This window comes from Octopus bimaculoides, chromosome 20 (assembly GCF_046866305.1).
Source record: "Octopus bimaculoides isolate indiv1 chromosome 20, ASM4686630v1, whole genome shotgun sequence".
Classification (NCBI taxonomy): Eukaryota; Metazoa; Mollusca; class Cephalopoda; order Octopoda; family Octopodidae; genus Octopus; species Octopus bimaculoides.
The window spans coordinates 6094392-6112454 of record NC_142947.1 but is presented as its reverse complement, the minus strand read 5'-3'; the positions used below and the strand labels follow the sequence as shown (position 1 = coordinate 6112454).

Here is an 18063-nt window from a genome sequence, read left to right as displayed (position 1 = left end):
TTCCAGGTTCAGTCCCACAGCGTGGCACCTTGGGCAAGTGTCTTCTGCTATAACCTTGGGCCGACCAAAGCCTTGAGTGGATTTGGTAAATGGAAACCGAAAGAAACCTGTGGTGTACATTACATGTGTGTGTGTGTGTGTGTATAGATCTGTGTGTCTGTGTTTGCCCTCCACCATTGCTTAGCAACTGATGTTCACATCCCCGTAACTTAAAGGTTTGGCAAAAGTGAACAAGTCCCAGGTTTAAAAAAAATCAGTATTGGGGGTCAATTCATTCCACTAAAAATTCTTTGAGGTAGTACTCCAGCTTGGCCACAGTCTAATGAAACAACACACAGATGAAGCCAGAGGCAAAGCATGTCTCCCCCCTCCCCCTCCACCAACACAAGAGCAGAAAGGTTCTTCTGATTATAAAAGTAGAGCTTTTTAAAAATCAACTGTCCCCCCCCCCCCCCGCCAATTCTCCTCCTCTCTCCGATGCTGCTACCTACCACTCTGCTCCATTAACTTTTCTCTCTTCTCCTTATCTCAATTCTATCAGCTTAAATCCACTCCCACCCCATCGCACAAACATCCTGTGTGAAACTTGTAAATAGAAGTTTCTAGTCAAGTTCGTTGGTGCAAACGGTGTGTGTGTGTGTGCACATACAGTCACTGAGGAAGTGGGAGGAAGAGGAGAGAGACTGCTTTATTGTTTTGCCCATCCTTAAACTAAACAACAATCCCTTCCGCCACCTTCCCCCCCTCTCATTAAACCACTCCTTTTTCTTTCTTTCTTTCTTTCTTTCTTTCTTTCTTTCTTTCTTTCTTTCTCTCATGCCATTCTTTCCATGGAGTTTTAATCTTTTACTTGTTTCAGTCATTGGATTACGACCATTCTGGGGCAGCCCAGTACTTATTTTACGTAATCTATTATTATTCTATCAATCTCTTTTGCTGAACCACTAAGTTATAGTAATGTAAACAAACCAACACTGGTTGTCAAGTTATGGTGAAGGTCAAACATGCATGTACATGCACACATGACTGGCTTCCACACGGTTTCCATCTACCAAACACTGTTACCAAGCTGCTTACCCACATGGTCGTTTTTTGCTTATTAAATGCTTAAAATATGAATTATGAGGTGGTCATGAGACATACCAAAATTAATAGGAACTTTTTTTTTTTTTTTTTTTTTGCATAATTGTATGAATTCCTTGTGTAGAATACAAATTTACAAAAATTGTTTTGAAAATTCCAAAAACTAAGAGTTACAAGTGATTGGCATGTGTTAAAGCAGAATTTGTTTACAGTTGACAATATGAAGTCACGCATAAAATGATAGCTTTCTAATCCTGTTTTCTGACTGCGTAAAAACAATCAAACTTTAAACCTTTTGTAACTTTTTATTAAAAAACTTTCTAGAAAAAGCAAATTATCTCCTGAGATTCAGCATGGAAAATTACATTAATACACCAAATTTTAAAATTTTCACAAAACTTTCAAATTTCTACAGTTGCGGCCAAAGAGAAAAGATCCAAGATCCAAGATCTTCGTCTGCAATGCTTATCACAAAATGAATTCTATTGAGGTCATTCTGATTTTCAAGTGGTGCTCTTATCACTTTGCTTAATAATGAGTGCATTATTTTCTAAATTAACTGGAATGAAGACAGAAATCATCATCATCATCAAATATGATGACTAACAAGTTTAAACTGACACTGTGTACCCTGGGGGTTGGATTTGAACTGCTGATGTGATTAACTACTGCAAGCTATTTTATCCTATGTGCCAGGAATTCTGCCATTCATCCTTATTTGGTCCCTAATTTCTCATTGGCAGCTGATCCGAAGTTCATTTGGAGAGAAGTTGATTCCAGAGTAATTTCTACTCAAAATATTGAATTAAAATTAGATCTTCACCCGAAGGAATTATTCCACATCAGAATCATGCAAATGGCGCCTAAACCATCAGTCTGTAAAATAAGGCAATGGTATTGAACCAACGTGTGTGTGTGTTTATTATTTATTAACATATTGACTCTCCCTAGATAACAATACGCACACACACACACACACACACACCACCGCCGCTTCGCTATTTATCTGCGTTAACATATTTAATGAGTCATAGATTAAATATGTTAAGTGACCTCAGTTAATATTTAGGACAAAACAGAAATCTCAAATATAATTGTTTTTAAAAGAGGGGGGTGTGTGGAGAAAATGGTTTCCATCAGAATTTTAAGCATCGAGTTTAGGTGGTGGTGGTGGTTGTTCAGGCTGGACTTTGACTTATGATCAAAGACATTCCATTTGTGACATCCTGTTTTAATAGTAAAGAATGGCGTCTAATGTATTTTTTTTTCCATAATAATGAGATTTGAGGGGAAATTTGGTTGCCATTTTCATTACCAGTTTCAGCACCAATGTGGATAGTTCTTGGTTGGTTTCTATAGGGGTTAGTGATGGTATCAGCAGCATTGATAATAATGGTAAACAGACCAGTTGTATCCTTTTTTTATTTTTTGGTAAATTAAGAAGAAAAAAAAATACCAGAACACTTTAGTTCCAGATCAGCTCTAATCCAGTCGACCCCTAGAAAATACTATTCCAGTTGTGATTATTGAGTCCTTTACATTCTCCAATGTACAAATACATATTTTTAAAGAATATAGTGTGACCTGAGGGAGGTTTGGTTGCTGTTTCTAGCAGATTGAGCAAGGCTCTGATAGGTCTCACTCATTGAAGGTAATCACAAGAGCTTCACAATTAATGTGGTCCTGAAATGGTTTTAAAGAGTGGAAGCAAATAAGCCTGAAGGGAAAATCCAGTCCCTGCAAACTGTATTTAAATAATGTCTCTCCTTGCGATATTGAAAACAGGATCTTCTCATAGAATGTGTTTTGTTGACAAAAAAGCACACGGATATAGTGGAATGTTATATTAATAGAATAGAATGAAGACAGCTTCCTTGTACTCTTCTTATCTCCCAACACATCCATCGTGATTGTGTTGATTAGGCTAATTTCTGGACTGAGTAGCACATTGCATCGTTGAGCAAGGCATTTCATTTTATGTGACTCCAGAATCTGCTTGGCTAAAGAGTACCTATTGGTTGTTGGTGCAGCCCTTGGGGGCCATTGGATCCTCTCTAATTGTCCAATGCATATTAGCTAGGAGGATGAGAGTTAAAAGGTGATGATGATATGCAAGATGGAAGAGTGCTCTAAAGATATCATATAGTCTGAATAAAAAGAGAAAGTAGAGGGAGCTGTTGGCTTTGAGGGTGACAAAGGGTTTGATCTGAGTGGAAAAACCGTTTTATGAAGCCTGGTATCATTTGATCGTCTGGCATTAACATAGAATCCTAAAAGATATGAACAAAGTGAAAAGAAATGAAGCAGTGATGCTCAACACAATTTGTATATTATTTGGGAGAAAAGCTGGATGTGTGGAAGGAAGGAGTTGGGGTTAGGGTACGGATGATGAGAGTTGGTTAAGGAAGTAACAGGGGATTCAAGTAGATGCGGAAGACCAAAGAAAATAAGAGATCAGAATGGTAAAAGTTGATCTTGGGATGCTAAACCTTACAAAAAAAATGTAATAAATGCTGAAAAACTGTTGAAGAGGACTTGTACTTAGTGATACATCATCATTTAATATACACGTGGCTCAGCTGGAGTAAGTTAAGGCAGATTTTGTTATGGCCAGATGGCCTTCCTGTTCCCATTCTTCACCTGTTTTGACATGAGCTGATATTTCCCCATGGACAGACATGTTTTAAATGGAATGTTCGTTCATAAACATCACTTGTAGTATGACTGATGCTTATCGACAACAATTGTGTTATGTCTAGATGAGAGTACATGCTTCTGTCAGTTTCCATCTACCAAAATCCACTCACAAGTGGATTTGGCAGTTTGGGGCTATAGAAGACACTTGCTTAGGTGCTGTGCAGTAGAATTGAACCCAAGACCACGTGGTTGGGAAGCAAGTTTCTTAACCACACAGCCATACCTTTCACTATACAGTCATGAAAGAAACAGATGCAAAAATTCTGAGAGAAAATGTGTGGGTGTGAAAAACTGTTGAAAGAGAAATTTAAAAAGAAATTCTTTGAGGAGGAGGATTAGGGTATCATGTGTTGCAGTTCTTGTCTATTTTGATGCTGTCAGACAAGAAAGAACTGCTTGTTAAGTGTGAGAATGAAATTTGGTGCCAGCCAAATATATATTCTTACAGAGATAGTCTTGTATATCTATAAATGAAATTTCTTTTCCTTCCAAGTAATTCTAAACAACTTTCATTTAAGAAAGCCTACCAATCTGTGATGATTGATGTTTTAAATTTATTTATTTTATTGAAAATTGTCTCTTAGCAATATGAAACGTTTTTCTTAAGTTGTGGCCGATGATAGCACCGCCTGACTGGCATCTGTGCTAGTGGAACGTTAAGAGCACCATCTGAGTGTAATCGTTGCCAGTGCTGCTGGACTGGCTCCTGTGCAGGTGGCACATAAAAAACACCATTTGAGCATGGCTATTGCCAGTACCGCCTGACTGGCCATCGTGCTGGTGGCACGTAAAAGCCCCCACTACACTCTCGGAGTGGTTGGTGTTAGGAAGGTCATCCAGCTGTAGAAACTCTGCCAGATCAGATTGGAGCCTGGTGCAGCCTTCTGGTTCACCAGTCCTCAGTCAAATCGTCTGACACAGGGCATCTATGGCCGACCTCCTTACTCTGTCCCTTTTCAATAACAGGACTTAAGGCAATGCCTTCTATACACACATCTACACACCTATGAACCAACATACGACTACTTTAGTTTGTAATGTTATTCACTCTCAGAAACCAACAAGTCTTTTATATATTGGTCAACTTATTAGAAATAGCAGCTAAAATTCCCTTCAATCACACCTTACTGGTTGGAAAAGTAAAAGGCTATTGGCAGTAGTAATCTTGTCAAATATAATTTTGGTTATAATTCTCTTCAATCTGGCTTTGATAATACTGTCCTCTTCATCATTAATTAAAAATTCTTCTTTTTCAATTGATTACAATTAACTTCTTTTTTTTTTTTAGCTGTTATTCTCTTTCCCTCGCTTGTAAACAATCTATTTTTATTTTTACTAATTTCTTTTTCTAAATAAGATTAATTTTTTCAAACAATTCCCTTCATTATTAGAGATTAAACTTTGTTTTTTGATAATGCAGCTGTAAGATATTTAAATGAGTAACAAACGATAATCTTATTAACTGATCAACTTAATGTGTTTTAAATATTTTTAGGCCTTTTAAATTCCAAGATGACTACCACTTCTCCCCGGCCATTTTTGGATGAAATCAAAACTACCAAGAAGGACGACCTGCAGCACATCGATGTCCAAGAGAAGACGGCTCTTCCGACGAAAACTGGTGAGAATTGAAACTGTTTCCTTTTTCCTTTTAAGGGCCTGAAAAGTGGAATAGCTGTGGGGAGGTGGTGGGAGGGAAATTAATGATTTTCTTTAACTCTTTCACTTGTTTCAGTCATTGGATTGCAGCCATGCTGGGGCAGTGCCTTGGAACGGATTCAACCAAACAAATTGACCCCATTTTTCTCTTTCTTTTGTAAGCCTGGTCCTTCTTTTGCTGTCCTTTGAATTCCTGACTGACAGATGTCCTTGTTTGGTTGGGACCTCTGCTACTGCATGATGGGAAAATGAAATCTGGTCCTTAGAGTTAAGTTGTATTACTTTGCCTCGGATGCTATAAACGGTGTCCTTCCTTGATTGAAGAGTAGAAAGAGACATCTGGCAATAGTTACACTTGCGTTTTGGAGTGGAGGGGTCTGACAGTAGTCACACTCACGTTTTGGAGGGATGGCAGGACATTGATTTTATTAATCCCTTGAATGGTACTTTTTTTTTTTTTAATCCCTAAGGTCGTCAACTTCCTTAAAGCTGATCTCATCAGATGTTGCAGTTATGATCCTGCCTTTTATTTCTCTCTCGTGTGTGTAAGATTGTGGTCTTCAATTTTCTCAAGGCTGTAGGAGTGTATTTTGAGGGAGATTTGGGTGCTATTTGAGTAACCACCTTAAGGGCTCCCTATTTAGCTCCTAGTTATTGTTTTGGTCCCAGATTAACCCTCATCAAACAACCCTATTCTCTATCAAGGGCCACATAATCACAATGTGAACTTCCTTTTTATGACAACAATAATTTGAGGGAGAGATAGCTGACTCTTTCTAGAAGGAAGCCATGTTATAAAGAGGCTCCTTTGTCACCCCAGAACTGCTTGAGCATTTGTTTGATGTATAAACTATTTATAGAAATAATTATGCAATGAATCGTTTGTTTTAAAGAGGAGACATTAAAACCTTGAAGACAAACAAAACACGCATTTTGTTTGCATCCATCAGCTTCACTGTTGTCATGGTGACAAGCACATTGGTCGGATTTATAACCGGATACTTTTTCACTGGTTTGTGTACACACACACACACACCCGTTGACAATTACGTAGCTACACTACTTTTGCAAAACTGACCGAGTAATCCATTAATTTTATTTTTTCTCTATGTAAAAATGGATTCCAAAGCCACAGGAAACCCAGTCTTGAGTGCTTCTCTGCTTTATTCTCAGAAAGAAAAGAAAATTCTTGATTCAGATTTATTAAAGTTTTCACCTGATCGAAATAAGTCACACCTTCCTCAAATCAAATAACATTGGAGCTATTAGATGATGTAGTTCTAGATATTCCTAAAAATGATGGGAAGGTCATGGTTGGGTTGCTTTGATCCAAGGCTTACTCAATCAAGGTTGACCTGTGGCTCATCATGTTTCTTTTAAATCCCACCCCTATATAAAAGGGAGTCTCCATAACCCTTTAAGTTGTGAAATATCATTTGAAGACTTCATCTTTATTCGTTTCTAAGTCTATCGGGAGTTAACTATACTGATAAGACAATCCAGCCATGACTTTCACTTCTATATAAGTCTACATTATCCAATGGTACTTTTTTTTTTTTTAAGATAGCAGGATATGATTTAAATGGAGATTTGCTGCTGCTGCTATTTCTAGTATTTTGAATGACCCCCAGGCTGCATTGGCCGTGTTAACCAACCACAATCATTCATTTATTTTACCAACTGTGAACTTAATGTTGGTGACTGGTGTGAGTTGGAAGTTTTGACTGCTATTTTTAGCAAGTATGGATGACCATGTAGAGATTCTCATTCAAGGAATCTGAGTTAACTTGGTCCAGTAGATAATCCCCTTAATTCAAGCAAACCCTAACTGATAATCAGTCCTGCAATGCCCTAGCCCTCACTACACTCAACCAAGTAGCACTAACTTTGGCTGAGGAACTTGGCTAACCCTGACAGGTCTATTTCTTTCAACCAAATGCCTTTTGTAAATTCTTTTCTAAAATTTTGGGGGAAAAAATACAGGATTTCAATTTAAGAAATAATCTGTAGAAAGATATGACTGGAAAATAAGCTTATCTGACTAGACTAGTTGGTCATGGGCAGAAAGACTTAACCATGTGCTGAGACATGCTTCATGCAATTGGGTGGACAAACGAATAACTGAACAGATTTGTGTTTTTAATTGTGCTTATGAGTGATGAGTGACTTCCATTGGCAGCTTTTGCCTCCCTTCCATTATTCTTTAATCTTTTGGTTCCTTCAGTCACTGCCACCAGCAGTCCTTCCTCAAATGTCTTTGTTTTTCTATTTTTTGTTTTTATTGTTTTTTTTTCCTTAGATATTGTCAAAGAGAAAAGTGAGCAAGAGTTACGCAGCTCCATTGGTAGTTTTGATAAGACAAAACTTAACCCAACTGAAACCCAAGAGAAAATAAACTTACCTGACAAGACAGGTTGGTCATGGGCAGAAAGTCTTAACCATATGCTGAGGCATGCATCATGCGATTGGGTGGACAAACGAATAACTGAATAGATTTGTGTTTTTAATTGTGCTTAAAATTTTGCTCAATAACCCTCAGCGTTTCTTACTAACAACCTTAGCTTTCAGTTGATATTTTTTTTTAATTACTAAACTTGTGTGTTTTTAGTTACTAACCACTCAAGAGCCTTTTAAGTATGTAACAGCAACTGGCTGCCACCATTTCAGACATGCATCAGCAAATGTTTTGTTTGCTGAAGTTATAAACAAGAGCCCTGAGCTCTTGTTAGTCATTAGTTTGGGGTCTCCTTTGCCTGAGAAGACAACAATGTTGAAACAGAGGTGTTTCAGGGTCCCATATGTGTTATGGACACATTCAGATCTTCCAGAATGTATTAAAAATGTGAAAGTAATCATTTTGATGCTCATAAGAAAGCTAATCTTTTTTTCTCCTGTATGTATTTATGTCTACAAGTTGACATTTTCTCTTCTTGGCATAAATTAGGCAGTGGTTCCCAAAGTGGGTGGTATTGCCTCCTTAGGGACAGTGGAAAATTCCAAGAGGACCTTGAAGAAAAGTGGGGTGATAATGGAGAAACGATTCCTGTAAAAACAACAAAATAATGGGTTCATTGGATGAAGTTTTATTGGTGAAATACGGTTGCTTTGAATTTGCTTCAGAAAGAGGTTTGTGATGGTTGGTTGGGATGGGTGCGCTAGGAACGTGGCCCGGATGTTAAGGGGGCGACAGCCCGAAAATGTTTGGGAACCACTGAGTTAGAGGGACCTTCTTTTGCACGCTGCCTCAACATTTTTGCATTGTTTAATCATCATCTCTTTTGTGAACAGATATAACAAAATGTGTGGTGTGATATATAAAACATGCACATATGGTTGTAATAAGTCTTTAGGAGTAGACTCTTGTTACTGTGTGTGTGTGTGTGTGTGTGTGTGTGTGTGTGTAATACAAGTATATTCATTCTTTGTTGTCTTTGTTTAGGAATGTAGAGACAGACTTATTGTTATACATTGTATCAAAAATAGGTTTAGTGTTGTCAGCTTGTGTGTGTTGGGGGTATGCAGGTTGAATGAATCGATCAATAAACCAGGCTCTCCTTCCAATCTGGTCCCTTTTTTGTGTATGTTCATACTTAAAGGGTTGCTTGTAGTTTTGGTTCAAACTAACTCAAATTGTTACTAACATAGCTTTTAGAGATTTTCATTTTTAATGTTGTTTTTGTTTTTGTTTTTGTTTGTTTCTAGAACGCCAAACACTCTGGAGCAGAAAATGTCCCCTCCTTGCAGAAATATGTACTCCCACCCACTAAAGATGTACTCTAATCCTCATTCCATCATAAATTGATTTAAATTGATTTAATTTTGTAAATGTGATTAATTTGTATTTAATTGTATATCGAAATGGACCCTTTTAAATATTCAATGAATCTTCGTTTGTTGTATTTCTTGGTCTTTATAAGTCACACACATTTTAATCTCTCCTCAAACCCTAATAACTTCTTTGTCCAAATCTTAAAAGGCCATTTTCTCCTTTAAAGCTGCTGTCGTTTTTTTTTGCCTGAGATTGTTTTATGTCTAGATTACAAAAAACAACATTTGGCATAGAACTCTGTTTTCATCCAAATAAAATTCATTTCTTGAGAAAATCAAGTTATAACTCCTGAAATTTACTTAATAGTTAAAAAAACAAAATCATTTTAAAGTTTGGTGTGAGAATTTTATTGCCTTCCTATAATTGGAAACGAATTAACTAAATTCTTATGAAAATAATTACTTCAAATCTGTTGAAGTTTTTCTTTGAAGAATTTATTCCCTTCTCACTAAAATCATTTCTTCAAAGATTCTCTCCATTCCATACAACTTTATCAAATTTTACAAAATTAAGTCAAATAATTTTTTGTGGTTGCAGACCCTAACCACAAACTTTTCCTGGATTCTGTTATCTTCCAGTTAATTGTCGGAAATCTTTCTTCACCAATTAACTCTTAACTCTTAATGAGAAAGAATTAAATATATTTTTGTCACACATTGACTGTTTTACTAATGATAATGGTTGCATAAACATTTAAAACAATTGTATTGTTGTTCTTAGTCATATAACCCCCCCCCCTCTCAGGTTTTCTTATTTGCTCTTTTGTTTTTGTCCAATAGTTTTCAAGTTTCCAAGTCTGTAAAAGAAGCCAGTTCTTGTAGAATGTAGGCGTGAATAGATAATTTGTGCTGAAACCTAATAAGAAGCAGCCAACAGCTTCTGTCATTAAGACTTTTAGTATTTGTCGTGGCCCAGTCATAATTGCATAACAAAAGACTTTGGTACTTGACAAAATGCTATTATGTATTGTATGGGTTGAATATAAAATTTTGAAATGACTGACTTTGGCAGTCAAACAATTTCTGGAGTTTCCACCTAACCACACAAATGCCCACAGTCTCTTTTTCTCTCTCTCTCTCTCTTTCTCTCTCTATCTCTCTCTCTCTCTCTCTCTCTCTCTCTCTCTCTCTTTCTCTCTCTCACAAATAGGACAAATAGGACAAAGGAACTTATATTTTGAAAGCTATTAAAATATTTTAATGAATTCAAATAAACTGTATGGAATATAGAAAAAAAGTGTTTCTGAGTTTGTAAATAGACTTTTCACACCTCCGAAGTGACTTAGTTTTTGTTTTTCTTTTCTAATTTTAATTTTTTCTTTAAATTTAGAAATTGACCAAGAGAAGACAGAACAAGAACTCCGAAGCAATATTACCGAATTTGATAAGAACCAACTAAAACATGCGAACGTGGAGGAGAAGAATCCACTTCCAGACAAAGACAGTAAGTGATTGCTTACGGTTATCGTCATCAACATCAACATACTGTCCTTTGACCAAACGTGTTTTTCAAAGAAGTCTGGATATGAGTAACATCATCTGATCCCAGGATCTCATAACAAGGAGGCACACATTCCTTCAACCATTCACTGTTTATGACCATTATCATTTTCTGTTTTTCCATGCTTGAATGGATCAGACGGGATTCAGTGAGACAGGACGCCTTTCCTGTTGCCAACCTTTGTTTCCATATCTAGTGCCAGATATGCAAAATAATGGGGAGTGAATGTCATGGATGGAGAATCTTTGATCTAAAGTTTGCTCTTTTCAAGACTGACAAGAAGTGGAACCACATACATCCACATCCTCATCATCATCATCATCGTTTAACACCCTCCTCCTATTGGTTGGGCAGTTTGACGGAAGCTGGCCAGGCTGGAGCCTGCATTAGACTTGTCTGTTTTGGCAGGGTTTTTTATGGAGGGGTGCCTGCCCTTCCTAACATGAACCACTCCACAGAATGGACTGAGTGCTTTTTACATGGCACAAGCACAAGTGGGGTCAGTTTGGCAGCACATAGACAGATTTTCTGGACATTGGTTAAGCTTGCTTTACAACCATGTGGCTTTGGGTTGGCACCTTAAGCAAGTCCTCTCTGTAGCCCTGAACCAACTAATACCATTTTAAAGAGGCATCACCTTCATAGAAGTGCAGTTTTGTTTGTTTGCAATCTATTGTGGAAACCTATCTGGTCATGGCAGAAACATGTTACCTTTCTTGGAAACGGTGAGGGTTGGTGATAGGAAGGGCACCCAGCTGTTGAAAAGTAGATGTCAGAATGACTACGATGATAAAATGGCACTTTACTGTTTTTTTTAATTGAAATCTGTTTATATTAGAAACTGATATTTCTGGTATGTACTTCAGTTTGTGTGTGTACTTGGAGCTACATTTAATATTCTGAAATTTTTCTTTAGCAATTAAACAAGAAAAAACTGAGCAAGAACTGAAGGCTTCCATCAACAAGTTTGACAAAGCTGATTTAAAATGCACAAAGACTTGTGAGAAAGGAGTATTGCCAACCAAGGCTGGTGAGTTTTTTGGGTTCAATTTCTGTTATGCATTGTTTGTTTGACAAGTGAAATTTGTTTAGCATTTTTGGAGCTGACAGCCGTGTATAGGGCCTTTTTTTTTTTTTTTTTTTTTTTTTTTTAGTTGGGCACAAACTGATTTATATAATCAGTGCCGATACATTTCTCTTATTCAACAAAGGAAAAAAAAATCGTCATTAATCAAGGTCACGTGTTGTGAGAAAGGTTAGTCAATAAGAGCGAGGGGAGACAACTCCGAAGCTCTATGTAAGCAAATGGATCGATGAGGGAAATATATTTAGAACTGGAATAAGGTGTAAGCATGGCTGTACGGTTTCCCAAGGGTCACTTTCCAACCGCATGATTACAGGCTCAATCCCACCGTGAGCAAAAGTTCTCTGCTATAACCCTGGGCCGACCAAACCCTTTGGAGTGGATTTGGTTGGCAAAAACTGAAAGAAGACTATCACGTGTTTGTGTTTTTTTTTTCTGCATTTGTTTGTATAAAAGTGTTCTTTGTTGTTGTCAACAAATTGTTTTTGCTCTTTGTCCCTTTGAAGCTGTGTGAAATGTGATCCCTTACTCAAATAAGGTAAGGGTTAGTGTCAGGAAAGGCATCTGGCTGTAAAATGAACAAGTTTGGATGTGTGGGAGTTCTTGTTAACTACTTAATGTTCTGACCAGTGAGAAGGGACTCCCAGCCTCAAGTGCAAACAGTGAAGGAATCAGGAAGAGGGGTCGGGTAGGGTTTGTTTAGCCAAAGTGAAACTGGAACCTGATGGTAAAAATTATTTTGGCTTAAAGTAATAAAGCAATGAAAGAGTTTGTGGCCAGTGGTGATTCTGTTTGGGGAAAAGCAAGACAAGAAAGCCCCAGGATGGCAGATAACCATAGAAAAATAGTTATTTCTTGCTAGGGGGTGGGTGGGGATGGAAAGACTAAAAAGGATAAAACTTGGATTTAAAATTTTTTTTTTTAAAGACAAAAAAGGTGTGTTTTTACCTGGCGTCAATATATTGTTTTACCTGTGGAATTTCTTTTATTTTCTATAAACCTTTTTTTTTTCTTTTTTCAGATATTGCTGAAGAAAAAGGTACTGCTTAAGATGGCTGGCTTCTTCACTTTTTATTTCTTTCTTCTTCACTGGGTTGGCAAATCTTTTGAGAGAATTTCTTAAGACAACCTTAACCTTTCACATTAAGGCTGAAATCTTCAGAAGATAAAGTAGGGGGTGGGGAAACTTTAAAAGTTCTTTTTTTTCCTTATTGCTAGCCATTGCTTTCTTGCCTCCTCCTCCTCCTCATTACTATTTTAATTATAATAGTTATTATTCTAGCCTCATCTTAAATCTTGTTTTCTTCTCTCTCTGCATGTCATTACATCCTCTTTTTTTTTCTCTCACACTTCAACGAAATTGGCCTTTTATTTCTGTATTTCTTTCTTTTCTTACTTTTGCTGGTTTATTTTAACAAAATCTGTTTAATTTACCACACTACCTGACATACTTTTGTCTGTATTATTATTTTTCTATCATAATTTAATATCTGCAAATGTGACAAGATATGGAATTATTGCCTTCCAGTGGTTGTTAATCACGAACAAACCTAACGTAACTTGCTTTCGTTAAACAAAACAAAATTATTTTCCCTTCAAACCATCTGGTGCCTTTTTTTTTTTTTTTTTTTAACTATTTCTAAGAAACACAATTTTCTTTTCTATATTTCATTCTTTCACTTTTTGCTGCAATTTTCATAGAAAATAAATCAAGAAAATTAAATGACTTACAAATTAAAAGCTAATTTCTATTTCTTTTTTTCTTTAATTCCATTTTCCAACTTTTTTTGAAATAAACTTATCAAACTTTTTCTTCTTGTTTCGTTTTTTTATTAAATTTCAGTAATAATAATAATAATAATAATAATAATAACACACCTTGAGTTCTGTTGGTCCGTAGTTTCTTCCAGAGAGTGGAATCGAACGCCAGTATTTAACTGGTACTTCATCGACACTTCGGCAGGATTTGAACTCAGAAAGTTAAGAATCAGAACTTTGACTTCAAATTCCGTCAAAGTCAAGTTGCCCAAGCATTCTTTTGAGGTGGATGAAATAAGTACCCCTCCCCCACCCCTCAAAATCGATAGTCTTTTTCCTAAATCGGAAATCCAATAAAAATTCTTTTCACTATAGGCATAAAGACTGAAAGTTTGGGGCAGGGGTGGGGTTAGTCGAGTTCACTGGTATTTATTTTATTGATCCCCCCCAAAGGAAGAAAGACAAAGTCGATATCGACGGAATTTGAACTCAGACTGTGAAGACACGAAATGCCAACAGATATTTTGTCCTGTGTGTTCTAACGATTCTACCAGCGAACTGGCAGAATAGTAGTAGTAGTAGTAATAGTAAGTTTCACCTTTCGATCTTAAGTCTCTGCTTTATCAGAAAAAAAAAAAGTCTCACAGCTGAAGTTATTTTAAGGGAAGTAACTTATTCATAAAAGCCTAAAATAATTTAGAGTGATCTCTCTTGGAAGATTTTTTTTTTCCATCATTTCTTTTACTAGTAGCAGTCATTGAACTGCGGCCAAGCTGGGGCACTGGACTCAAGTGCTTTCAGCGATTGTAACAACACCGGAAAAAGAAACGGCAACATCTATCTGATAATACACGAGCATAACAATTCTAACGTATTTTTGTTCTACTTTTTCTTGATTGTAATCCTCTCACACTACACACACCAGTGTTACAGACTCCTGCCACTTTTACCTCGTGCCTCTCCCTTCGCAGGATTCCCTTGTACTTTTTAAAGTCGACCTTCTTAAAATAAATTTCTTCAATTTTTTCACCAGCCGCAAAATTCATTTTCTTTTCCCACGTTAATTTTTTCCGTCTTCTGGTCAGCAATATTCAAACTTCTGAGTAATTCTTCTCCAGAAGTCGTCACGTCTGAATAATTCAAATCTTCATGCATTACGAAGACACAGATAATGCGCTTCCTCCTTCAAACTAGGGGGATAGCGTTAACAAAACTGCTGTAAAGCAGCAAAAACAAGTGTCTCAAGACACAACAATTAATGACAAATATAATTCCTGTTCAAGAACCCTTCACTAATCTCAAAGATGACGAATAAACAAAATTCATGACCAACTCGGTCACAGATGATTGCACAACCGTGGGAAAAATACCAATGTGGGCAAATCTATGTTTGTATTATCAGAAGATTGCAAAAAAAGTGTTTAAAAAAATTCAAAACTCTACAAAAGCCCGATACAAATTCTTCGCGGTTCAAAATCTTGCTTACTTTTTACACACGCACGCACGCGAAGAATAATAATAAATGGAGCAAAACGCATATAATCAATAGGTTCCTTTAATTCCTACATATGTTTCAAAATATATGTGCACTCTACTGCAAGGAAGTAAGAGGTGCTGGAATTCCACATAAATTCATCGTCAGGGAACCAGCTTACAAAAAGCAAGACATGTGCTAAATGCTAAGGTTGCTTTTTGTATGTTGGTTCCCTGAAGATGAATTTACGTGCAATTCCAGCCCCTCTTACTTCTTTGGAGTCGAGTGCACATATATCAAGTGAACGTATCATTCATTGCTTCCTATATCCCGAAGGTAGAATATCGTCTTCGTAAATGACAACTGGCACTCCGTTGGTGATGTCGACGAAGGTTCTAGTTGCTCCTGAAATTAATGTGCAAGTGGCTGAGCACTCCACAGACACGCGTACTTCTCACGAAGTTCTCAGGGAGAGTCAGTGTGACACAGAGTTTGACAAGGTCAGCCTTTTGAATTACAGATACTACTCATTTTTGCCAGCTGAGTGAATTGGAGCAACATGAAATAAAGTGTCTTGCTCAGAGACACAACGCGCCGCCAAGTATCGAACTCATGTCCTGACGATCGTGCGCCGAATACCTTAACCACGTAACCACGCGCCTTCACTCGGAGTACATGGCATTGACAAGCCACAATTGCGACGAAACACGTCTGTAATTTTTGGAATTCTTTTTGTGACAACGTTTACCTCGTTCTGATAAATATTGAATTTTTAACACAAATCTATGAAGAAAGTTTCTCAAAGAAGAAAAAACAGCATCATGTCTTTCAATAGTTTATATACTTTTAGTATCTCTGGCAGACGATGGCTTTCAATGAAATAGTGTTCTTTTTTTAAAGACTGTTTTCGAAGACTGAAAAACTAAAATATGGCTCCAAAGGGGCCGAAAAACTGAAAGGATCAGTGGGCAACACCGATCGTCATCGATACAATAAAACAAAGCATAACACACATAAAAAAGATTGGTTGAAACGGGCAACGTTGAAAATAGAGCAAACACAAGGAGCGATACGCTTTGGTGATTCAACAGCAACAACAATAATAATAGTATCAAATTTTGCCACCAGGGCAAGAATTGGCGGGGAGGGGACTAGTCGATTACATTGACCCCAGTGTTTCACTGAAACTTAATTTATCAACCCCGAAAGGATGAAAGGTAACATTGACGCCGGCGGAATTTGAACTCAGAACGTAGCGACGGGCGAAATACCGCTAAGCATTTCGTCCGGCATAGCTAACGATGCTGCCACCTCGTCGCCTTCAACAACAACAACAACGACAATGACAATAATAATGATAATAATAACAACAACAACAACAACAAATCATCGTGGTTTTTGAATTTGTTTTATATCATGAAATTTATGGCTTTTATAACACAGAAATTGACGGATGACGGACCAGAAATTACACACACACAGACACATACACACACACACTCTCACACACACGCACGCACATACACACATACATACAGATACGCACGCACACAAACTTATTGTTATCATTTAATGTACAAAATAAGCTGCGAGATACAATGTAATATAACTTTACAAAGAGAATAAAAATAGGATAGAAAGCTGCGACATGGCAAACATGTGGGGTAAAAACAAATACATCCCCGCCCCACAAAATGAGATAAAATAGGCTTTGGGTAAACATTTCTTGCAGAAAATAATAAGCCTGAAACTTTATAAATTATCTCTCAATAAATTACCTCCTCTGTCTATCATTGTGGTCTATTTGTTGTTGCATTTTATCTAAGGTCAGGATTGGAGAAGGGAAAGGGACTATGTTATTTCAGAACTGGATTTGTTTGTTTGGCGAACGATTTGATCTTAAACAATTACAAAGTTGTAGAGTTAGGATAACCGTTTAAAAGACTAGTGTGTTTAGTGACATACAATTTAGTTTTAATATGTGAAAGTATCCTAAAAATTTTCTTTTTAAATGTATTAACACAGTTTTAAAAGACTTCGTGGCTATTTGACCAAAACATTATATCACACATACTCAACCTGGCTGACACATTTAAGAACTAAAAAGAAACAAGAATGTTATTTTCAAAAGGAATATCATTGCATTTAGAAAACAAGGTGTCCGTCCACAACATGCAAGGTCTTCGTTCCATTTGCTGCAGATAACAAAAAAAAACAAACTCTGAGACGAAACTTGATAATAGGTTCACTCGCATCGATACGTTGTGGACTGGGAGAAGATATCTGACTGCACCTGGTCTATGTCAAGTTTTCAACAACAGTATGGTTTCATGCCAGTTTCGAATGATAGAATAAAGACTTGAAACACTGGACCTTATGAATATATATATATATGCATATATAAATATATACATATATATATATATATATATATATATATATATATGTATGAATGTATGTACATGCATATATAAAGATATATAGAGAAATATATATACACACACATATATATATATACATATATATATATATATAAATATATATATATATATATATATATATATATATATATATATATATGAATACATACATATAAATACACATATATATCAGACGTTGCTAGCAAGTTGTGTGAAGACGTTGAGGCTTATTTATTAGTTTGTTTATGGTGTTGAGAATTTGAGGAGAGGGGGTAGGGGCATATTTAATGATGGACAGAGGATGTGAGAATAAATAAACAAACAAACAACAACAACAACAATAATAATAATAAGGGCAAATTTCATGAATTTTTGTCTGCCAGAGAACAAATTAATAATTTAATTTCACTGAAAATACATTTTTGTACAAAGCTTTGTTGTTCATTGTTTTTTTTTTTCTTTTTTTTTTGTTGGCAGTAAAGCAGGCAGAAATATAAATATGGACATCTTATACAAAAAAGTTTTGTTCTTTGTTAGTGGTGGTGGTATTGTTGTTATT

General features: G+C 36.5%; 1 protein-coding gene across 2 annotated transcripts in view; it reads left to right on the top strand.

Annotated features, from left to right (window-relative positions):
* Positions 1-13663, top strand: part of LOC106878465 (uncharacterized) — a 51085-nt gene extending 37422 nt beyond the window's left edge. For both annotated transcript variants that reach the window (XM_014927680.3, XM_014927681.3), the window contains 5 exons: positions 5276-5401; positions 7739-7852; positions 10598-10711; positions 11685-11798; positions 12874-13663. In XM_014927680.3, coding sequence (XP_014783166.1) covers positions 5276-5401; positions 7739-7852; positions 10598-10711; positions 11685-11798; positions 12874-12902 — 497 coding nt within the window. In that variant the 3' untranslated portion in view covers positions 12903-13663. The remainder of the gene's footprint in view (positions 1-5275; positions 5402-7738; positions 7853-10597; positions 10712-11684; positions 11799-12873) is intronic.
* The last annotated feature ends 4400 nt before the right edge of the window (positions 13664-18063 follow it).